Genomic DNA, 25322 nt, shown 5'->3' with positions numbered 1-25322 from the left:
TGAAACAATAATTAAGCTATAAGTGCTAGGATATTTTCTGCAGATGAAAATTCTTATGGAAGGTAACACGGATAATATCTTCTAATATCTTCAGAACTTTAAAATAACCATAAAAGTTACAGGTTACACGTGTGAGCTAAACTCGAAATAAATTCGAGGTTTTTTACTTAGGAAAAGAAATTGAATGCAGAATAGACAATATAGGTACTTAATCACAAACTGAGTATAAATCAGTAGTGTGATATGGCTGAATAAAAAGGAAGGGCAATTCTTAAAATATTTTTTTAAGCTACCTTTATTAGTTTTTTATAATTAACTCAAGGTGGCAAACATCCTTCTTTTCCCTACAATAATAATCTCATGAGATGGGTTGGACTGAGCGAGAATGACTGGCCCAAAGTCACTCATCCAGTTTTTCGTGCTTAAGGCAGGACTAGAACTCACAATCTTCTGGTTTCTAGGCCAACCACTACACCAATTATAATATGCTGCTTAGATTTTAAGAGAAAAACGTAATTTCAAAAATGTCTTAGAAAAATGAGCATAGTTGAAGGGTAATAATGAACAATCTTCCAATTCTATTTTCCTCTACTTATGGTAGGTAATTTATAAAACACAATCAATACTTCCTTGACATTATTTGGAATAGAACAGTCAGAATTCCCTGCTAGCATATGCCAAATCACTATCACAAGTGTGGATTCCTTATGTAAACACAAGAGGCAAGGTCTGACTCACACACACAGATACACACCCTGAATGCCTTTGAGCCTTATCTAGTCTTTCCCAGGAAAATCTGCTAGACTGGGAAGATTCTTGTGAAATTGGTATACAGAATAATAAAGTAGCTAGTTTGAACTCAGGGTTCCAAGTAACACCCCCAACAAAAGAAAACTCCGAGGCTTGAGTTTCCTCAAAGTCCCATTTTATTAGATGTCATATTGGCACATCTGGGAAAACTCAAATCTGAAAGCTTCCAGGTTTTCCCCACCCAAAGGAAAGTTCAAGTCCCTGCCCAACACCCAGATGTCCATTACATGGTCCAATGCCAACACTGTGCCAACTGGAGATGTCTCCCAGTTCCAGCCGTCCAGGTGCAGGGCAAGATGTCCTTGACTTTCTGAGAAAGGAATGTTATTATGACTATATATCACCCAGGCTCCATATAATCCCCCCTCCCAATTTCCCACAGTAAATGTGGCAGGCCTGAAGATCCAATGAAAAGAATGGCTTCTAGGCCTGACACTCTACATGTTCAAATTGCATGAATTGACTCCATGGACTCTCCTACCAATCTCCAAGCAAATAGATTTCTTCCTTGCAATCTTGTTTAAAGAGAATCAAAAGCTTAGAAGATCCTATTCCACTAACCTCTCCTTTCAATTCTTTTAAAAAATATTTCTGAACTAAAAAGTGGATTTAATCAGAACTGACATTTGTGGCTGTGGTGGGTTGGAATAAGAACTTTGAATCAATATGTATAGTTACTTATTTTAGGAATAGCACTGTTGTATGTTTCTTTAGGTGTACTTTTCTGTACCTCTCACGTATTGTGCCAGTCAGGAGATAATTGACCAGAGTTCATGCCTTGAGAGGAGGCAAGAATCAAGGATATATATTGCCATACTTCTTTAACTCTTCCTACTGTAAAAGCAGGATCAGCTTGATAGAATAACAATTAGAACCTCAACTCAATTTCAAAGACTTTTCAAAGAAATGCTATGTTATATTTCCAAGAATGTGTTTGAAATGTTTTGAAATCATGACAGATACCCTGTGCTTGTGGCAGTTTTCTGTAAAGGTTAGTTATAAAGCAGTTCTTCATTTAGGATTTCTGTGCACACAAACTATCCTTGATTACTTTATTATGTAACATCTGTGCAGCTTTGTGGTTCTTGCTCTTGTCATTACTGGGCAAGAGACCAGTAATTGGCTGTAACCTGCTAGCTCTGAATTCATAAAATGATTGTTTGGACCCTTTCCAGTTTGTTGGTTTTCTAAGTAATTTTTTAGCCATGAGAATGTCAATTGAGAAGTATGGGATTTTTTTTCTGACTGGGAATCCAAATTGACCTAATCTCACTACTGTATTGTAATATTGTGCAACTGATGTAACTTATTTCCTTTACCCTCTCCATATATTTGGTTTAATGAATCCAGCTTCTTTTCCTGACTCATTCTAAAAAATGAGCCAGAGTCACTTATTTTAATAACACCCTAAACAAGCCACTGGAGGAACAGTTTGTTAATCATATCCATTTGTTGACTACGACAGTACAATTAGATTTTTTACACCACTTCACCCAATTGGCCTATACCCGTGATGGTGAACCTATGGCACGCGTGCCACAGGTGGCACATGTAGCCATATCGGTGGGCACGCAAGCTCAGCTCCAGCGTGCACTTTTGGGCCTTCTGGGTCCACCAGAAGAAGGGAAACAGGCTATTTCCTGCCTCAGGGAGTGGTTGGGAAGGCCCATTTTTCTCCAGAGCCTTTCTAAGAGTCTGGGAAGGGCAAAAATGGCCCGTGGGACTGGAAGTTGGCAAACGGGCCATTTTCGCCCTCTGGAGGGACTCGGGGGTGGGGGGAGAGGGAGGCTGTTTTCGCCCTCCCAGACTCCTAGAAAGACGCTGTAACCTGGGGACAGCAAAAAATGGGTCTTCCGGTCCCACTGGAAGTTGGGAGCCGTTTCTGGCCCCCGGAGGTGTGTGGGGAAGGCCGTTTTCGCCCTCCCCAGACTCTTAGAAAGATTCTGGAGCCTGGTGAGAGAGAAAAACGGGCCTACCGGGCCATCACATGCCAGGAGCGAGGGGAATGTTGGGGGGGTCACACGTGCATGCACATAGAATTATGGGTGTGGGCATGGGTGCCCGCGCCCCCCCGGCACATGATGGCAAAAAGGTTAGCCATCACTGGCCTATACTATTTCCATTTTCACATTATTCTCTTCTCTCGTGCTTTTTTCTTTTTCTTTTCCTACAGATAGTCCATAGTTAACTACAGTAACTAGAATTGGAATTTACATTGCTAAGTTATGCAGTTGCAAAGTGCAACATAATGACCACATTTATAAGTGATAGCAAATTCTGTAACAACAGCGTGGAAGTTCCCACTGCTGTTTTTACATTGAGGATTACATATTGTTAAGTGAGAACCTCCTTGTAACTTCCTGCCAGCTTCCAAAAAGCAAAGTCAATGGGGAAACTGGCAAGAAGTTGCAAGTACCAGACGGTTTATAAGGAGGTGGGTAGGCAGCTAAGTGGCTGCAGCCCAGTGAGGGAGGGTGCATGGGTGCCTGGTGAGGTATGGATGGGTGTACAAGTTGCTGGCAAGATGCAATGCACGGACAGCAGTACTGATGGAGAGTCTGCAGTGCGAGTGCAGTGGAACTAAGGTAAGGTATGCAGGTGGCTGGCAAGGCATGGGTGGGGATGGCTGCTGCTTAGGTGAAGGAAGCAATGGGTGCAAGGGTGGCAGACAACATACCATGTGAGCATAAAGTGACTAGAGGAAAATGTGTGAATGGTCAGCAAGGCACATGCACTGTGGGATTGGGATAGAGTTGGCTGGCAAGATGTGGCAGGGCATGGCTGTTGCCAGAAAGAGGAGGGTGCAGTTCGCCAAAGTATGAGGGGGTTGGGTGTGTGAGGCACAGCACAAACGTAGCAATAATGGGTCAGGGTGCAAGTAACCCCAGAGCCACAGTATGGCAAGTCCCAAGAGTCCCATGCATGACTGGGATGGCTAGACCAGTGAAGGGAAGGCAGGCAAAGATGACAAGGAAGAGCTAAGTGATGAGGGGCAGCCATAAATGTAGGCTGGCTGGCCTGAGTTTTTATCATGTGACCATGAAGGTGGCAATTGGCTGGAAGTCCATTTTAGAATAGAATAGAATAACAGAATTGGAAGGGACCTTGGAGGTCTTCTAGTCCAACCCCCGGTTAGGCAGAAAACCCTACACCACTTCAGACAAATGGTTATCCAACATCTTCTTAAAAATTCCAGTGTTGGAGCATTCACAACTTCTGGAGGCAAGTTGTTCCACTGACTAATTGTTCTAACTGTCAGGAAATTTCTCCTTAGTTCTAAGTTGCTTCTCTCCTTGATTAGTTTCCACCCATTGCTTTTTGTCCTACCCTCAGGTTCTTTCGAGAATAGCTTGTCTCCCTCTTCTTTGTGGCAGCTCCTGAGATATTAGAACACTGCTATCATGTCTCCCCTAGTCCTTCTTTTTTGTTAAACTAGACGTACCTGGTTTCTGCAACCGTTCTTCATATGTTTTAGCATCCAGTCCCCTAATCATCTTTGTTGCTCTTCTCTGAACTCTTTCTAGAGTCTCCACATCTTTTTTACATCGTGGTGACCATTTTTTTCAGTACCATCATAACTTTGAACAGTCACTGAACAAATGGACCTTAAAGCAGCACTACTTGTACTGATTTTCTGGAGTAGTTTTTTTTTATATTCCTCAAGTATTTTTGCACCTGAAGACATCTTTGGATTATCTTGAGTTTTCCAACTCCTTCCTACTATATAAAAGTTTCTTTTATGTAAAAGTCATATAGTTTTGGTTGCAGAAAGGTAGAACAATGTAATAGCTCCATTTTTAAATGAATTGTTTTCATCAGTTTAGAAATATAAAAAAATATTTCATTAAGGGCTTTCAGGACAGCTCTGAAAGTGGTATTCAGTATTTTCATGATCAAGAAAAAATGTTGAAGTATCCTACCTTCTTGTTTAGGAGGAGATTCCTTGGCTTCTTTTTTGTTTTTTCGTCCCTCACGGCCACACTGGTCTTCACCTAAATCAATAACCAGCTCATTTTCTGAATCAGAATCTAGACCGAGATGCACTGTTGGTGAGTCTGTCTCTTCTTTAGTTTTCAGTTTTTCCTTTGTGGGATGTGACAAACTTTTCCCCTTTTCTGAAAGCTCTTTATCAGAGTCTACATTTGCCTTCTCTTTGGCAGGGCTATTTATTTTCTCCACTTCTGAGCTTGTACTTTTAATTTCCTCTTTTTCTTCTGTTGGAGTCGGTGGCTTTAGTTTTTTTTTAACAACTAAAGGTTCTTTATCATTTCTTATGCCTTCTTTTTCTTCTTCTTCCAGATCATTTTTGGATTTCTGTTCGTCATCACTGATATATTCACTATCACTGGAGTCTGACTTTTCAGAATCCTCTGAGTCGCTATGCTCTACTGCAACATCTTCGGATATTTCATTGATTCCTAATCATAAAAAAGAAACAATTTTTTTACCCCCATTTATTTCCAATAGCTTATTCTTTAAAAATAAAGTCATGTGAATCAGTGAACATGCATATAACATATCTAATCATAGAATAAATAGAATTCTTTATTGGCCAAGTGTGATTGGACACACAAGGAATTTGTCTTTGGTGCATATGCTCTCAGTGTACATAAAAGGAAAAAAAACATTCATCAAGAATCATAAGATACAACACTTAGTGATAGTCATAGATTACTAATAAGCAATCAAATAATAATCAATCAAAATAATACTAATAAGCAATAGCAGCCCACCGATTTCAAATCTTACAAAATCCTGTGAAAGAAAATCCTTCTTTAATACTGTATGGAAGTAGCATTTGCTTGTTCAAAAATCAGAACACGAAGGGCTCTGAATCTTTGTTTCTTTGGATACAGAGCCAATACTGTATCATCACATGATATTTATGAAGTATTGACAAAAAGAATGTATTCAGTGGCTATACAATCAATCATATCAAATGCACACACATACCTAGTTGTGCTTTACAACTCTCTATTGTTTTGTCCAGATTCAGCTGGAATCTGCTGCGAATTTGTCGTTTTGGTGAAATCAGTGGCACAGGAGTAGATTGCTGCTGGACTGATTCACTCAACTCTTTCAGATCCATTTCAGCTTTACTACGATCTAGAATATTAAGTGACAAATATTTCCATTAAGTAACTGAATTTTAAACAAACACAAACAAATTTAATTACATTCATTAACTATTATTAATGATTACTACTGCAAATATTGGAAGTACGATTAGAAACTTACAATAGCTTATTTTAGGACAGGACAGAAGAAGATAAGAATTATGTATTTAATTATGTATAAGATTGTACCTAGTCAACACTCTGAACATTCCTTATGCCAGTGAATAAATACCCTGAATAAGGATACAAACGATCCTTGGCTAAGTTGATACAAAAGTTCCATATACTGTTATAATATAGTCGGTCCAATCTTCAATCAGTGCTCTCACATAAAATCATCCATCATATTTAAGTAAAACTGATCAATTTTTTCAGCTGTACCTATTGCATTTAGGCTGAAAACCAAGAGAATATTAATCCAAAATTTAGTATCAGCAGTTGCAAGCAGGTGCGCCCTCTAATCACCACTATCATACGTAAATCTCATATCCATTATGGACAATGTTATTTTACCAAGATTAAGATTAAGAATGCTGCCTGGAGTAGATGTTCTTTCTTGCTTTGCAGCTGTAGGAGTTGATGGTTGAGGAGAGAAAGGTTTGGGACTACCCGACAAGCTTCCTGTTTGGCCTGTCCTTGTTGGTGCTGGAGAAGCTGAAAAAGAATGTAATTGACATAAAGTAAATTTCAAATATATGCTGAGGTTATTTAGGCAGAGATAAAGGTCAAACCCCTCTTTGTAACTCCTGTTTCCCCTTACTTTTTGAACAGTAATACCCTGCCTACACGGTGTCACAAATTGCTTTTGAAACAGAACAAACACTTTCTCACATGTGGGAAATGATCAATAAGGTACATATGCAAAATCAATAAAAAAAACATAGATAAGGAACATGCAAATGTAGTTCTTTTGTATGTTGGCCATGGAGTCAAAATTAAATGGTCTAATGTCTTCTCACAGCAACAACAGGTCCTCACTGAGGCACTATACAGAAAAGAAATAAGAAGCAAGGTACAAAAGTAGTGAGAAATTTCCTCAAGACTCCCAATGAAACATGCATTTCTAACCACTCTCTCTAACTCTTATCACCTTTTAAAATTGATTTAACCAATATTCAGGGGAAACTGAACATAGGTGGAATGCTTTTATAAATCAAGAATTATGTAAAATATGAACTTGCTAACTCTTGCATTTTAGAACAGGAATATTCAATTTTAGAATTCTTTCTTTTTTATAGCTATTTAAATTTCAAATTTTTCTTGTAGTAAATTTCACATTTAATTATTTATTAAATATGAACCATATTTAATAATTAACCACATTTAATGGTTAATTTTTCTGAAAAAAACATTCAAAGCAAAAAGACTCCCTTGAGGTATGTTCAATTCTGGATGACTTCTGTTCTATGTCTATGTAGCAATAGCACCTAAACTAATATACGGCTTTTACAGTGCTTTACAGCCCTCTCTAAGTGGTTTGCAGAGTCAGCATATTGCCCCCAACAATTTTGGGTCCCCATTTTACCCACCTCGGAAGGATGGAAGGCTGAGTCAACCTTGAGCCTGGTGAGATTTGAACTGCCAAATATGCAGGCAGCTGTCATTCAGCAGAAATAGCCTACAGTACTGTACTCCACTGTGCCACTATGGCTCATGTAGTTTCTTTGGTAGCAAAGTAGTTGTAGTTTGTCACTGCTATCTTCAGGGATTTTTCAATATCCAATCTAACCTAGTCCTGGTATTTCCTGATGTTCATTCATCAAGTGGCATTTAAGGTCAGATTATGTCTAGCTTTTGAGGGATCATCCAAGAACATTTATATGCTGCCACTTAATTACTCATTAATTAAGACAGTTCAGATATAATGATTGGCAAAAATAAATCATATTCTAACTTCCCCTTTTGGTATCAAGCTAAGCAAGAAGCCTAGGATAAGATTTATGTTATAAAATACATTTCAATATGCTGTTTAGTCTTTAAAAGCAAAGCCATGAGTAATCTTTTGTTTTCACATCATTTTTTCTAATGCAACTTAAAGTGGTTAATACAAACCTTTGTGGCTAAATAATGGTCAATGTGAAATAATGAAAAAGTGATCAATAGAGACCATGTCAGAATATTCATGACTGGGAAGACATGGTAACAAGGTCAGCCAATGAATAGACATAGCAACTAAATCAGCCAATTGGGAGCTGAGAGAGACTCAAGCCAGGGTGTGTCTTAGTCTGTAGCTTCTGAGTCTATAAAGAGAAACTGAAACCAGTGTGTGTGTGTGCGCGCGTGTGTGTGAACTTGTCTGCTGATCTGAGCTGAAATGAAACTGTGAATCTGCTGTTGGTATTGTAAACTTACTTCCTGTATTATTGTGTATATAAAGAAGTTAATGAATCCTGCTGCATCTATTTATCTGTGTGTGCTTCTGGATTTGTTTTTTGCAATGAACTCTGACAGACCAGGAGAATGATCAGGTCTACAGAATAACAATAATACTTTGAAAAATCCATCTGAAGGCAATAGGTGAGAAAAGACAAGCTAATAAGAACTGCCCAGGCAGCCATAAGCAAAAGCCATGAAGTATAGAATGACAGACCCAAAAAATCCTGCTTTTGGGAAGTGGCTGATCGATTTTTTTTCACAAGAGAACATAAACTACAAACTCTTAAACTAGGAATATTTGAATATACATAAGTACTGCATTTATTTCTAATATTTTTATTTTCTTTCCATAAAATATCCAAGAAATATAAATGAAATGAGAAGAGAAGTTCAAAATTAGGTGAGATATTCAATCGTCTTAAGATTTTGATGACTAGTTTGTATGTATGTATGTATGTATGTATGTATGTATGTATGTATGTATGTATACATATACATATACATATACATATACATATAACAGGAATATCACAAATCTAGTAAAGTACAATTTAGAACCTCAAAGTCATTGTTCAAATAAATAAGGCACAATTTATTTTGTTCAGTTCTATTTTAAAAAGTGTCATTAAAACAAGAATGCATAACAATTTTTTAAAAATTACTCTAAAATGTTTTAAATGTACTTTCCATAGGTAAATTGCTAAATAGCAGAACAAAAACAATTATTTAAAGAAAAATATCAAATTCAAAGTTATCCAGACTGGATCCAAATGAAGTAACATTTACTTCTTTGCTCTATATCAGAAATAGCCGTACATCAACATGTAGGTAGTCTTCTGATATTATTTGTCATTCATCTAAGGAATTAGGTGCAGATTAGTATGTTGAGGATAATGCTTGGTATAGAATAGCTGAGCTTTCCAAATAGATTATAATAATTATAGTTGGCTTATAATAGATTATTCTGCTTAATGCTAACATTTGGCAAGCATCGGTTTTAAAAAAGAAAGCAAATTCTGAGTTTCTTCAAGATCAGATTATTTCATTTATCTGTGGCCCAAATTTCCAAAAACATAAAAAATGTTAAATATAGTGATGCTGACATAAATATTCCTGAAACAATAAATTAACTTGTTTTCTATTATCTTAATATTTTTGCCCTTGACTGTAAGTCAAATCTTGTTTCTGAAAGGTAAGTACTTTTTTCCTATACTCCAAGAAAAATGTATAAAAAACTGTAAGAATGGCATGAAATATTTTGAAATCCAATCCCTATTATTATGTACTTATCATTTCAGTATTCTCTGAACTCTGATTCTGTTTCATTATAATTTAGCAGCTGAGGACAACCAGAAATTAATTTTTATCTTAGACTACTAAATTCTTTTAAATTAGGGGTGTGATCCACAATGATGTAATATGATATAAATCTTCAGGGCACTAAGCAGACGCCTTGCTGAAAAATTGTTGAGTGCAAAGGATACTAATGGGAGTAAGAGTCCAATTAACCCTGAAGACTATAAAGCATTTTTCTATGTACTAGTTTGCTTGAACCAAATAACCACATCATGCTCCTCTTCCTTCATGAAGCCCCTCTACTGTGATACCTTTTGTTCAATAACCCATGGCTCTTCCCTACATTATAATTTAAATTCTTCCCAGGCGACTGATCTACCACAATTTACCGTTATTAGTGTGGAAGACAAACTTTACTCCTCTACCTTATTCTTATAATTGGTCCCAAGAACATTGGATAGAAGTTTTAGGAATACTGCTGCACCTGAGTCTACCGGTAGTAATATATCCTATAAAGCATTAGACAAACTTTCCTTCCAGTTTTATGAAATTCCATGCACTGGTTGATGTTAAAGTTCAACCACCAATTGATGTAAGCAATTTTATTTCTGTACTCTTACCTGTACTTTTATCAATAAAGTCCATGGATTCTTCACTTGCACTAAAGTGGCTAGAGGTTGCTTTTTTCTCTCCATCCTGTTCAACATCAGATCCAGTGTGTACTGATGAATTTGTACTCATTGGTGAACGTGGCATGTCTGTTAGGGAAATTCTTCGTCCAGTACTGCTGCTTAGCATAGGTTTGCTCATTAAAATCTTGGGTGATGCTGTCATATCAAAGTTAAGTTTGATTTTCTCTTGTTTATCTGTTTTAGCAGTTCCAGCCCCAGGATTTGAAGGGTCTATCAACATTTGGTACTGATTGTTGGGAGTATATGGTGTCCGGAAAGGTGCATAATTAAATACACCAAACTTTCTACGAATGTTCTCCACATAAACCTCCATCTCTTGCATTGCACTGTTGAATATGCTTTTAGTCTTTTTCACGGAAAAAGGAATTTCTTTAGACATGAGGTAGCAATTATTTACTGGAACCCAGGCCCTGCAAATAAGACAGTAAAAGAAACCATATAAATGGTATGGTATCTAATTTCTATTTCATTCTAAACACTGTTAAAGGCAATTGTTACACTTTTTAATGGATGTTTGATATATGCTTAAGGTAGAAACTTTAGCAATTACTTGTAAACTGAAAGGTCTATTTAATCAGTCCCCAGAAAAAAGTAATAGTTCTAGAAATACAGCTTTGAAAACAATTCATTAAAAATCAATTAAGGAAATTCAAAATCCAACCTAAAAATACCAGATGATATGCAAAAGAAGACTATATATTACAATTCAAATTTCTTAAACTGAACATGATACAATAACAAAGAAATAACCGTCAACTTCAGTTACTCTCTTGTTGCACAGTAAATCATTTAGCAAATTAGTTTAAATTATCATTTAGTGCATTCTACATATGTGATGATTTCCTAGGTCTAAGTTGATCAACCAAATACTATTAGTATATATGAATAATTCTTTCTACTGTTACATTTGGTGGTCTCATGCTGACCAACAGTAAAAGAAGGCTCCCCTATAATAAATATAAACATTTTTACATATTTGAGGATACTAGTCAAAATCCAGAAAAATAATTACTTTCTTCATAAAAATAAAAGCCCATATTTTAATTGGCTCTCTTCATGAAGTCTATGTATACATAAAGTTTCCTGTTAAGTAAAGAATACTAGAAATAGTTAGAAATCCTGTAATTATATCACAGAAATGATAGCAGTGAACAAAGAGGCTTTTTCTGTCACTTGAACAAATATCAAATCTTTCAAACCATGTGGGATAAATCCTTCCCTCATGATTTACACTGAGGTTTAGAGCTTTTATGTAGCCAGCCCTGAAAATTCCTCCTTTTTACAGCACTCAAGTTAATGGTCCACCATGACCATTTCTGAAGAAAAATTCCTTTTACAAATCCTAACTACAATGGACCTTCTAATTCATAATTCTGTCGTGGTTGGTAACATGTAAACATCGGTTACTAAAATTGACTAAATGTATCGCTTCAGTGGACAAAATTATGTTATCTTTTTAGATTTTTTAAAAATGAGTTATCCCAATGTGCTTCTTATATTCTGTACAAAAAATCACTATTTGCAGAATATTAACATATGCAGCTACCACCTAATCATTCACTAAAAAGGAATGATCTGAATTATTTCATCATCTTTTGATTAATTCCCACCTGTCATGTTGACCAAAGAAACGAGCATCAACTTGACCATCTTTATCTCTCAGTGCTTTAGCCGGCCAGAATGGGAAACCCTTGAGTTTAGCCCAAACCAATGGGTGTGGATTGCTCTAGAGGAAAGTGCATAGTGACCACATGGTGAGAAAACTATTTTAAGCCATGCATTATTTTCTAACTGCTGACATGCAAGACAATAGTTTTTATATGACTGAGATTGTAAAAATGTCTCAAATTTACAACTTTAAATGAAGTCATTCTTTGTATAGCTTTGAGAGTTTTCCCATCTTATTAAAACAATTTTTGTCTTCTTTTAAAACCTGTTTTCTCTGTAGCAACAAGTTGCCAGTGAATTTGTGCCTCATTCTGAATGTTCAGAGATAACTTCAAAACAATAATTCAAATATCAAATCAATTTAAACTAATCCGTAGAGATACTCCATCCTCAAAATACAATATTCATAATTTTAATTTAAAAAATCAGAATATTACTATTGCAGGGGAATATGCTCAGGAAAATGCTTACATTTGGGTGGTGCAAATAATGCTTTTATATAGCTCTCTGTTTTCACAGAAACATAGAAAACTTAGCAGAAAAAGGTCTAAGCCTGCCTTTTTGTTTTAATTAATTAATTAATTAAAATTATTAAAATTATTTTTAAATTTATTTTATTTTTAAATTTGCTGGATAATGGACATGTGTTTATCACAAGCATGTTCAAATTCAATTACTAATGATTAACCCACTACCTCGGCTGGAAGTTGGTTCCAAGCTTCCATTACTCTTTCTGTGAAGTAATATTTTCTAATATTACTTTTGAACTTCCCTCCTGTCATTTTGAGGTTAAATGGATCACATGAACGTAAGTATACACTTAAGTTATTTAGGATTTTGCAACATATAGAATGTAATGTAGTCTATCACACATAGATATAATTTATAGTTTATAACAATAAAATAAGAATAACAAAATCTGTTATGGATTTTTTGAGTTTAAAGGCACCATATTTTATATCATGATGTGAGGATTAACTGTAATGTGTTACTGTTTCAGTTTTTCTTAATTCCACATCTATACTGTGCTAGTTGTAAGCACAAAAGAAATAAAACTTCTGCTATTGCTACTTAAAATGTGTGTACATATGCATATGTCACATCATGATGCATATCATTCCCAAACAGTTCCACTACTAAACAAGCAGTCCCCAGTTTAAGAACAAGGTTCTGTTTCCAACGCCTGTTCTTAAATCAAATTTGAATAGAAGCTGGAATGGTATTATTGTATAATGCTGTATAAGTAGTACTGAGTAATGAATCATTTAACTTGAATCATTATATGTTTAACTTGGAGTATGATCCAATGGGCTCTGTTCTTAACTATGGCTTGTCCTTTAACGGGAGTGTTCTTAACACAGGGACTTGCTGTATATTCTCCAAATCACAAGAACTCCAGGCAGGCTAAAAACATATAAATGACAGGCTTTACAGCATAAATGTAATACTTTATAGAAAAAAGTAAGGGCTTCTGAGATTTGATTTAAAAAAAAAAAAAAAAAAAAGCTGATTGTTTGTAGATTTCAAAAGTTTCAAAAAAATTATATTTGAATGCTTTGAGGGTTTAATGTCATTTCACTACAGGTGACAAAGCAGGGATGAAACAATGGAAAAAGCTTTGCCTCAGAGCTGAGTTGTGATTCTAGTATGTAAGCCGGAATAATAGTGCCAACTGATTTTAAGATTTGGAAATATTAGCCAAATCTAGATCACTTATATTTTTTCTTGATACTAGAATGAAAAAAAAACTAACTATTCAATTTCTATTAATTATCAGCGGCAGTGTGTGGGTTTTGAGCACAAACAGAAGAACCTTCATTTAAAACAATATGTATAAAAATGAAATCCACTGTGCTTCTATATATGCTATTTATCATTTAACAACCCCCCCTCCTTCCTTTTTTACTTACACAAGGTTCACAAAACCAATTTTCTCGTTTTTGGCAAGCAGCTAAATAACATTCTGGACATACTTCAATTTCATTCATCTGTAAAAACAAAAATGAACTATTATGGAGTTGGAGCATGAGATTAAATGCATTTACAATTCTATTCTATCCTGCAATCAAGAGTAACATGGCAGTCATTTATAATTTTCTACCCCAAATAATTATTTTGTCCTGCTGTGCATTCAGGAATGTATGCATACTAATTTTTGCTGCTTCACAAGATTCAACATCAGTCTTTTACTATACAGTAAACAATGACTATATATAAATAAATGGAAAGTGTGAAAACATTGTGCTTGATAGCAACAGTCATAGTTTTGCATAAGAAAAACTTAATTTAAGCAATAAATTTATAGGATGTTGGCATGTTGAGTTTTTATAAGATCCTCAGACTTTTTATGTTTCTGTATGGCATACAATGTGCCTTTATCTGTTGATGGAACAATATTTATCAACACAATCTGTTTAGGATTATTTTGGAGGAGTGAAGAAGGAAGAAAGCTGCACTTCCACTACATATGGAAAAAGTCAATTAACTTTGGACTTAATCTATTATCTTAATACTTTCAAAGGTGTTTTCAACTTGGCAATGCCAAATCTAGATCCATATTTTTCAAAACAGATTTTTTTATAAACTTAATATATTTGAATAATGCTATAAAATAGCCAAGTTACTGAAAATAATTTATAGTCTGATTTATATTTAATCTGAAATTGTAACTTGATATTTATGACAACAATTAGTCTATATGCTTAATAGGCACAGGAATTCCATATATGTCTATGCAGAAATACATATTTTATGTACAGATACATGAGAAGAGGACTGCAATCTAAAAACTGGAATATAGATTATTCAATTCCTGAAATTTTGAAATTCTACTTCATTTTATATTATGTAAATACTAAAACTATGATTTCTAAGTTTTCCTAGCATTACATAAAATTGTTAGTTAAATTGGTATAATAAAAATAAATGCTAACTTGGAAATACATACCTCATGTTCACAGATTTTAATTATGACTTTTGCTGTTTGTGTCAATTTGTGATTTCCTGAGGAAACAGGTAAATCTAATTAAATCTGTTACAAAACATACTTATTATTTGTATTATGAATCTAGGGTGCAAACATATAGTTTGACATGCATGTTTCAAAAGGCAAAATTCTTTAGTGTTACCTTGTAACATTCCCAGAGAAATCAATTTAAATGCACCTTTTTGACCCAATTTAAAAGACAAATGAACATATCTTAGATATATCACACCTGATATTATTTATTTAGATTTTCAAATTATAGCATTATTGTAAAGGAGATCTAAAATATTTCACAGTTTATACATTAATATATAACACACACAATTAATCTCAATATAAAACCTCAATGTGAAAAAAGCTACTTTCAAAGACCTGTTTATAGAATCTCAGCTAAAAATATTAAATATTAACGGTCCCATCTTATCTAAAAAAATTCTTACATTTACAATTAGAAGAATATCCAAGAATGATGTTTAGAACTCCAAATTCTCAGTCTCTATTTCGACAGAAGACCGAGTCTAACTGGGAAGGAACCAGTCAAAGGAGGTGTGGCCAAAAAAGATGACTTGGTCTTCAGACAGAGAAGCAGAGTTACAACCCATTCCTGGATAATCTTCCCCTCAACTATGGAGAAAGGATAAATTTACTCTTTGAGTCATTTAGGGCTGTATTCAACGTGTTTCCTTCTATTGATAGCAGATTTTATGATGTTGAAAAAACAGACCGATTTGGGAAAGATTTGCATCGCAAACGCCTTCCCGGGGGGGGGGGGGGGAGGGGGGTGAACGACATTAGAGGAACAATGGAAAACTCATACCACTTTCATTAATACATTTTTGAAAAGGTTTGTGTTCTTTCTACTTGGAATCTTTGGGCCATTTACTTCAATTTATTGTATAAAAATTAATTAGAGGTTTTCCTTGCTTATTGACTGCCTTGTTTAATGACTATTCAAAGTTAGAGCAGTGCTGAATAAATAACATTACAATTGGTCCTCGCACTTATGGGCTTTACAGCGTCCCTAGGGTTACATAATTAATATTTGTGGATTTCACAGCCAAATTCTGATGAGCAGAATCAACAAAGAAGTCAGCAGTAAAATGACAAGTTTATCAGGTTGATGTGACATCTCCCTTACTTCAAGGAAATACGCATATACGTACCCCCATTGTAAATAATGCAATTGTGCAAAATCCATTTGGCATCAGCCAGAAAGGCTTCAGTGCAACCATACATCTTCTTTTTAACATTCTGAAAAGGATAATATAAATATTGTATTAAAATGAGGAAATAATATCTAAATCCAGAAGCTATCTACTATATCATATTTTCTTAATACTTTTATTCCAAATAAATGAATGGAAAGATTAAAATTAGAATAATCATCAACTGGAAGTAAACAGTAGATTCAGGAATGAGTTATCAAAAAGATGTTAGATATTATAAACCTCAATATAATCAATTAGGTGCCATTTTGGCTACCAACTTTATTTGAATATAATTACAGCGTATTAAATATAATTACTGAAGTTTGACCAAATTATAGGAATTTTGAAACAAGTATTATTATTGTCATTTCTTTTTTTTTATATATGAAAATCTACTTTGTATCATGGGACAGAGCACCATAATACACTTGAAAAAAAGAATCAGGTACTTTATATTTTTAAATTATGTCCTTTAAAATAAAATAAAAAATCACATTTGAAGCTAGCCTCAAAATTGATTCTAAAAAACAGATATTTGAATGCCCTCTGTAGTTAAATTAAATTAGAGAACTAACATCTCACTCTTTGCCTCTCCCACTCTGTCAGAAACTTTGCATGCCCTTATTTCCAAAACTCAGAAATGAAATAAAAGCAGAAGGCTCTTAGATAAAAGTAACTAAAACTAAACAACTAACTGGCTCTATGTTAAAGTTCTGGGAACGTTTGTCCTGCAAAAGAGACAACTATGGGGACACGTGACAATAATTAAGAAGGCTGTCACATACAGCAAGAGGTGGACATTCTCTATTGCTCCAGAGGGCAGGACCAGAACCAGTGGATTAATATAAGAAAGGAGATTGAGGCTAGATGTCAAAGGAATCTTTTTGTCTCTATGATCTGTCAACCGATGGAACAAGTTGTTACAGGAAGTGGTGAGTCCCCTTTGGAAGAGATCCTCATCAGAGGCTTGATGGTTATTAGTCAGAGATGTCCAAATGGATGGGTGGGATTAAATGACCAGTAAGATAAAATCCCTTCCAACTCCGTATATTTTCACTTAATGGATTTCTTAATGAACTTCATACATTTGAAAGAGAGATATTTATCACATCAACCAATTGAAAAAAAATTAAAATGATCTAATATATAGCGAAATAATTTCCTTCCTGTCTACCAACCTTTTCTAATGTACAAAGGTCCATTGGATGAAAGATGTATTCTGCATAATCTGGATGCTGATCCAGTGAAACTGGCTTTTGAAATGGCTCTGTCTGTTTCAATAAACACAAAAAATTACAGTTACAATACAAATCCTATTAAAAACAAGTATAATGATTAAAAACAAATAGTGTGTCAAAACCAGGGTGATTATGTTTGCAATCTGGTTAATCAATCAAACTGAGCAAGAATCAATTGTTTAAATTTGATCCTGTAAAAGCTTGAAAACCAGACTTCATGTATTATAATCATTGGCATTCACTGCACATTCATGGTCAAAGAACAACATACTGTACAGGTAGATTTCTTTTTACAATTGCCCAGTTCAAAATTACAAAAGTGCTGAAAGTTAAGTTTTCAAGACCAGTCCTCAGACTTATGACTGTTGCAGCATCTCAAAGTCACATGATCATGACCATGTTGCTGTCCTAATTATGGTTGACGACTCCCTATAATTGTCATATGTTCATATATGTATAACAAACATACGTATATGTGTTAATTTAACTTTTAACACATTCATATTTAGAGACTCCCCCAAGCCTATACTTAAGTGTTTTTTATTAAAACATTAATAAACATTAAATAAAAATAAACATTAAAACGCACAGCAGATCTAACAATGCTCTCCCTCTTCAAAAGTGAAATTTAAATTTATGGTATTTATTTATTTTTTAAGGTTTTATATGATATTTTTACTGAATAACTGTAAGCTGCCTAGAATTGCCTTGGTGAGATGGGCAACCAGATTAGATAGATGATAAGATAGATAGATAGATAGATAGATAGATAGATAGATAGATAGATAGATAGATAGATAGATAGATAGATAGATAGATAGTCAGTCTATGGCGGCTCGGGAGTTCATGGCTTCCATGATGGCCTTGGACCTGACTCAGTTCATGACCCTACTCACATGGGGGGACACACTCTGGATCTGATTTTTGTCTCTGGTCAGTGGCAGAGTGATCTGGAAATAGGGGAGTCATCAAATCCTTGTCATGGTCTGATCACTCTCTCCTTTGCCTGGACATTCAAACCGCTACCCCTCGCTGCAGGGAGATGGAGCCGATTAGATGGTTCCATCCCAGGCGCCTGATGGACCCTGACAGGTTCCTGACAGAGCTTGGGCTATTCCCTGAGGCACTGGCTCACGGCGCAACTGAAGAATTGGTGGCCGCCTGGGATAGGGTGGCCACTGGAACTCTGGACTGCGTCGTGCCTTTGCGGCCTCTGACCCGGTGCCGATCTCAGCTGGCTCCCTGGTTCTCCGAGGAGCTGAGAGAGATGAAGCGCCGGAAAAGACGCCTGGAGAGCGATTGGAGGGCCAGCCGCTCCGAATCTGACCGAACACTGGTGAGATCTCATATTAAGATCTACCTAGTGGCGATAAAAGTGACAAAATCTAATTATTTTTCCGCTCTTATTGGGTCTGCAGAGAACCGCCCAGCAGCTCTGTTTAGGGTGACCCGCTCCCTCCTTCATCTGGGAGCGAGAGAAGACCCCTTACAGGGCAGGGCTGAGGATTTTGTGCAATTCCTGCATGACAAAATCACTCAGATTCGGGAAGGCTTGGACTCTGATTGGGTAGATTCGGATGGGGTGACGGAGGTGGATCTTGAGAATGTTATCTGGGAGGGGTTTGACCCTGTGACTCCCGAGGACGTGGACAGGATTCTGGGTAGGCTTAGCGCTGCCACATGTTTATTGGACCCGTGTCCCTCCTGGTTGGTGCTGGCCTCCCAGGCGGTTACACGAGGCTGGCTCCAGGGGATTATTAATGCTTCTTTGAGTGAGGGTTTCTTCCCCCCTCCTCTTTGAAAGAGGCGGTGGTGAAGCCCCTCCTCAAGAAGCCTTCCCTGGACCCGGCTATATTAGCGAACTATCGTCCAGTCTCCAACCTTCGCTTTGTTGCGAAGGTTGTTGAGAGTGTGGTGGCGCGACAACTTCCCCAGTACCTGGATGAAGCTGACTATCTAGACCTGTTCCAGTCGGGCTTCAAGCCAGGGTACAGCATGGAAACGGCATTGGTCGCATTGGTTGATGATCTCTGGAGGGCTCGGGACAGAGGTTGTTCCTCTGTCCTGGTCCTATTAGACCTCTCAGCGGCTTTTGATACCATCGACCATGGTATCATGCTGCGACGATTGGAGGGGTTGGGAGTGGGGGGCACCGTGTTGCGGTGGTTCTCATTCCTCTCCGACCGTACGCAGTTTGTGTTGGCAGGGGGACAGAGGTCGATCTCGAGGCACCTTGTTTGCGGGGTGCCGCAAGGGTCGGTCCTCTCGCCCCTTCTGTTCAACATTTATGTGAAGCCGCTGGGCGAGATCATCCGTGGTTTCGGGGTGAAGCTCCATCAGTACGCTGACGACACTCAGCTGTACATCTCCACCCCGGAGCATCCCAATGATGCCCTTGACGTGATGTCCTGGTGCCTGGAGGCCATGCGGACCTGGATGGAGAGGAACAGGCTTAGACTCAACCCTTTCAAGACCGAGTGGCTGTGGTTCCCGGTGTCCCGGTATAGTCAGCTGGTTCCATCGCTGACTATTGGGGGTGAGATCCTGGCCCCCTCAGAGAGGGCTCACAACTTGGGTGTTCTCCTGGATGCACGGCTGTCTTTGGAAGAGCATATTTTGCCGCGCCCTGCGCACCTTTTGCCGCGCCCTGAAGACCCTCTTGTTTCAACAAGCCGGGCTGGCCTAACATGAATATGAATTTTAATGGGTGTATGTTAGTTTTTAATTTGTGGGCCAAATTTTTGTATATTTGATTTTAATGGTTTTTAAATTTTGTAAATTTTATGTGTTTTAATATGGCTGTACACCGCCCTGAGTCCTTCGGGAGAAGGGCAGTATAGAAATCTAATAAAAGTAAAAGTAAAGTAAAAGATAGATAGATAGATAGATAGATAGATAGATAGATAGATAGATAGATAGATAGATAGATAGATAGATAGATAGATAGCACACACACACACACACACACACACACACACACACACACACACACACACACAGTCTGCCCATACCAGACACTGTACAATATTAACACATACTGTGTAATTAGAAATCTAAAGACAATTTATTTTCAAACAAGCAATAAGTACAGTCAAATATCAACACGTATCTTCTTACCCCTGGCTGTTTCATTTTTTGTAGTGCAAACTTGAGCAAGTAGGATAGCTGTTCAATAGTGAGCATTGTCATAGCTTTACTTTGTGTTTCTATGCATTCTGCTACAGTAATTTTCTAAAAATAAAAATCAAAAACACTGAAAATTCTCAATAATTCACAATTTTCACATGCAAAAACAAGCACTGAAATTATTTTACATTACGTGGAATTATGAATACCACAGATATCCATGTTCATGAAAATACCATGCTATTTCTCCAGGGAGGAGCGTAGATGTTTTTGTCCGAGTACATGGATGCGTCTGACCAATATCAAAAAGCTAAGTAGGGTCCCATCAAGTTAGTATTTGGATGGCAAACCACTAGGAAAACTTAGGGCTATAAAACAGACTGGGAAATCAAGCAGTGGCAAGCTACTTGTTTATTCTTGTCACTAAAACTACAGGGATGATCCATTACAAATCTAGCATGACTGGAAGCAGGTTTCACTTATTTTCCTAATTGATTTTAAAGGCCCATAAGGCAACGAACTATACATACTGAAATACATAGCCTGAATCTAGATTTGATTGTGTTGAAATCACTGGAACTACTGCCTCCTTAAATCTCACTAATTTCAATGAATTTTCTAAGAGTGACCAACTCTGGATCTAATCAACTTATTGTCCCAATCTAGCTTTCTTTCTTAAGCATGCCCATGGTCTAGAATTTTTCATTGGCAAGTAGAAGTACAAAATAAATACAATAGTTATAAAACAGAATTTAAAGTAAGATAGCATAGTTTCCTATATATACAGTACAAATAAAAGCTTGAGTAGCAATATCAATCCTTTGACACAGGTCCCATAGCATAAAAATTCAAACAGTCTATGAATACGAACTATAAATACACTTTTTCTAAAATAATCCTATTTCTTTTTAAGGATCGTGGTAACAATTAGCAGATTTTGTATGAGGCAAATTATTAGTCATATCTAGCATGTTTTGAGAAAAATCTATTATGTTATTCTCTATTCACTTTCCTTATACAAATAATCTTACAGACACAATGATTTCAACTTGTCTTTTAAATGGTATTTTAAATTTCTGGAAACTGCTTTGTTCTGAAACGTTTTCACACTATACAAAGAATACTTAATACACAAAATGAATAATTTCAAAATAAAATTAGGAAAATGCCACAATAAAACATTTTATCATGATAGCATGTAATCTTAGTATCCTCTGTTTTCTCATTCACATCTTGCCTTTCTCCATTATATCTGACAAAGCAAATCCAATGAGCCTACAAAATAAATTGTAAATAAAAAACCAACATCGTATCAAAACATACAACTGCTAAATATGGTAAAGGCCTTAATTTGTATGATTATTTACATTAACCTATCTTTTCAAGACATGACTACACAGTCAAAGTCAATGCAAGAGAACAATTTTCTAGTAAGTGAGAAATTAGGAGCAGGGAAACAAATATGGGCCTCATACCTCACATTCTGGGCAAAACCAATCCCCCTCTGGCTCCGCTGTCAGTTTCAGACACTTAGCATGATAAACCCGAGGGCAGAGTTCACAGCAGAGGACTTGGCCTTCCCGATGACAAACCCAGCAATAGAAATCATTCCGTCCATCCTGCGGTACAACATCAACAGGGTCTGTGGTGAGTGGCTGCTTCATATAGTAAAACGGACCATGTCTTAGTTCTGACTGAAATGTAGGCAAGAAAGACAGGTTTGGTTTCAAAACAAATTTGTATTTTAAAATTAAAATAAGCAAATATGACCAACCAGCCCCCACCTAATATTTAAGCTGTTCCAATCTCTCATTCAGCACACCAAGCATTTGAAAACAGAGCTTATATTTACTAAAGTAAATATAATTTTTCCAAATCAGATGCATTGGATCTTCAACTAGAGGCAAACTACATAAACCATTATTCATTTGCTTAGTAATTATGTGGCATTAAAAAAAAACAATCACTATTTAGGGATAGGTGACGAGGGTTTTATTCTTTATGCTATATAGAATTGTTCTGGATCACAAACTTCTATAACTGAAACATGCATATAATTAAATTTCTTCTCAATGTGAAAAGCGGCCACTGGAAAAAGGTGGAGTCAGGGGTTGTGAGATGGATTGAGACAGAGCTGAAAAAAATGGTGTTGGGCTTTCTAACAGCTGACTCAATCCAGAAAATAATTATTTCAAAGCATGGTTCACAATGAATCTTCTTTTAAAATATTTACTGAGACTAAAGCTAATTACAAGAATATTGAAACTGAACTATTTCCCTCTGAGAACTGATTTATCCCATAATATATTAGGAAAGAGACTTTCTTAATTCTTTCTAATTTCTTTCCTGTGAACTGGCAAGCGATTCTTTTCAAGGTTAACAGGAATAACTTTCAGCTGTCTGTCTGCCCAACCATCTCCAGCCTCCTTATCTGTGAACCCAATCTTACAAATATATAAGGTCCAGGCTGCATTTTTTGGTTTGTGTGTGTGTGAATAAGATATACAAAGGAAGTGACATAGATATCTTTGCTATTTTATTGATGGGAAAATACAACTGTTTTCCCAAATAGTATGCATAATTATGTAATGTTTTAAACCTAACAACCTCTATTACAGAAATCAATGAAGCTGTGATTTATCTAGCATGTTTTATACTTAAAACTCTTGTACCAAAGGAATTGCACAATTAGATAAATTGCTAACATATCTCATAAGCACGTAATAATGATACATTGGCTTCTTTTTAAGGCACAAACTATATTTTGAATTAGTTCTGTTACGAGAACATAATTATATTAAATACTACTGTATTGAGAAGTTTGATTTGTTTTAAGAAACAATGGAAGAATCGCTACAATATCACTTACTTCCTATTAACTATCTATGGTAATTAACATTCAGCCAAGTTAATAGCCCAACGTAATTTGTAAGACTGTCCTCTCAAATATACATTTTACTTACAATCCCTTCCATAACTACTCTGACAGTTACTCTGTCTGGGAGTCCAAGTGTGAACATTGTATGCAGCTGTGTCTTGAACCATTGTCTAAATCTCTAGATGTACACACTTTGGATCAGGTTTTTCTAGCCTTACAAAAGGCAAATAGGGTTGGGACCAATAGCTGAAGGAAGGATGTTCCATAGAGCAGGGGCCACTGCGTAAATAGCTTGTCTTCTTTTCCTCACCAGTTGACACCCTTTGGTTGACGGAATTTGCAGCATGCCCATTCTGCTAAATCGGGTTGAACAGAGACCCTTGGAAAAAGAGGTACTCCAGTCCCAAGCCATGTAGGATTTTAAACGTGACAACCACCACTTTGAATTGCACCTGGAATCACATCAGTAATCAATGCAGCTCAGGCAAAAATGGTGTTACGTGGGGTGTACATCTGGCACCATTTACTACCTACGCAGCCATATTCTGCACTAGATGAAGATTCCCAATGCTCTTCAGGAACAGCCCCATGTAGAGTATATTACAGTAATCTAAACGAGAGGTTACAAGGGCATAAATTACTGTGAGCAGGGCCTCCTGGTCCAGATATGGGTGTGCAAAGGCTCTCCTAGCCACGCCTGCCACCTGCTCTTTGAGCAGGACCCGTGAGTTCAGGAAGACACCATATTGCACACTGGGTTAGTCTCAGGTAGTGTAATCCCATCCAGAACTAAACATGGAAGAATATTGTCTCTTTGTCCCAATATTCGCAGCCACTCCATTTTGCCCGAGTTGAGTAGAGTTCATATGACCTATCCAGTCCCCTAAAGCCTCCAGATACTGGGATAGGACATCCACAGCATCACTCAAAGGGCCTGGGGTAGAGATACAAAGTTGGGTATCATCAGCATATTGATAACTCATCCCAAACCATTGGATCACCTCAACCAGCAGCCTCATGTAAATCTAAATAGAAGGGGAAAGACAACAGTACCCTGAGGCAGAACCCTGAGGAAGGAGGAGAACCAGCACAATACAGTGCCATCCACCTTCCAATTCCTGAAACCAGCCCAGAAAGATATCATGATCAATGGTATGGAACACCACTGAGATGGATGCACTACCTCCATCTCGCTCCTGCCAGAGATCATCTATGAGTTCAATCAATGCCTTCTCAGTCCCAAGTCCCGCTGTGAACCCCAACTGAAAGGGGTCTAGATAATCTGTTTCATTCAGGGTTCTCTGAAGATGTTATGTGACCTCTCTCTCCACCACCTTCCTAGAAAGAGAACATTGGAGACCAGACGAAAACTGTGCAAACAATTTGGGTCAAGTGAGGAGGGGGCCCACTGCCTCTTTAAGAGCTGATAGGATCACTTCCTTTCTTGAGGAAATAACTACTGCCCAGACCCACATGTCCTTCCCACATGGACTTAATTAGCCAGGAGGAGACAACACATAAGTGACTGAACTAGCAACTGAGAGGGCTCTGTTCATGTTTTTCTGACACAAATTCTCTTCTTCCCAAAATACATTAAAACAAATTAAAGGCATAAAATTAATACAGAATAAGGAGTTGGTGGAAAGGATATCTGCACCTGAGAAGGAAAGGAAAAGTGGGAATAGAATTGGGCAGAAATGAGGCCAAGAGAATAACAGGAAAGGGGAAAAAAGGAAAGAGGGAATAGAAAAGGATTACATTCACCAAAAACAGTTTATTCTCAAGCATCAGCTAATCTTCCAATGTATCTATACTTTTCAATACCCATTTGGTCATTCCTTTTGGTCATTCCTTTCTTTTCAGTGTCTTATTTGTGCTTTCAACTATGTAAGAGAATCTCCTCCAAGTGTATTAAAACCATTTTTAA

General features: G+C 36.7%; 1 protein-coding gene across 12 annotated transcripts in view; it reads right to left on the bottom strand.

The window, feature by feature from the left end:
• ZMYND8 (zinc finger MYND-type containing 8) overlaps positions 1 to 25322 on the bottom strand; it is a 98865-nt gene that overhangs the window by 19557 nt on the left and 53986 nt on the right. For 9 of the 12 annotated variants that reach the window (XM_034413837.3, XM_087889139.1, XM_034413836.2 and 6 more), the window contains 11 exons: positions 21993 to 22211; positions 20509 to 20622; positions 17332 to 17424; positions 16109 to 16196; positions 14907 to 14962; positions 13870 to 13947; positions 11902 to 12017; positions 10220 to 10701; positions 6441 to 6581; positions 5764 to 5916; positions 4731 to 5228 (listed from right to left, as the gene is read on the bottom strand). In XM_034413837.3, the coding sequence (XP_034269728.2) occupies positions 4731 to 5228; positions 5764 to 5916; positions 6441 to 6581; positions 10220 to 10701; positions 11902 to 12017; positions 13870 to 13947; positions 14907 to 14962; positions 16109 to 16196; positions 17332 to 17424; positions 20509 to 20622; positions 21993 to 22211 (2038 nt within the window). The remainder of the gene's footprint in view (positions 1 to 4730; positions 5229 to 5763; positions 5917 to 6440; positions 6582 to 10219; positions 10702 to 11901; positions 12018 to 13869; positions 13948 to 14906; positions 14963 to 16108; positions 16197 to 17331; positions 17425 to 20508; positions 20623 to 21992; positions 22212 to 25322) is intronic. The other 3 variants (XM_087889140.1, XM_034413842.3, XM_087889141.1) reach the window with 1 other exon arrangement.

The sequence above is a fragment of the Pantherophis guttatus genome, chromosome 3 (assembly GCF_059756535.1).
Source record: "Pantherophis guttatus breed Tessera chromosome 3, ASM5975653v1, whole genome shotgun sequence".
Classification (NCBI taxonomy): domain Eukaryota; kingdom Metazoa; phylum Chordata; class Lepidosauria; order Squamata; family Colubridae; genus Pantherophis; species Pantherophis guttatus.
The sequence above is the reverse complement of the archived record's forward strand: the minus strand, read 5'-3'. Positions and strand labels throughout refer to the sequence as shown.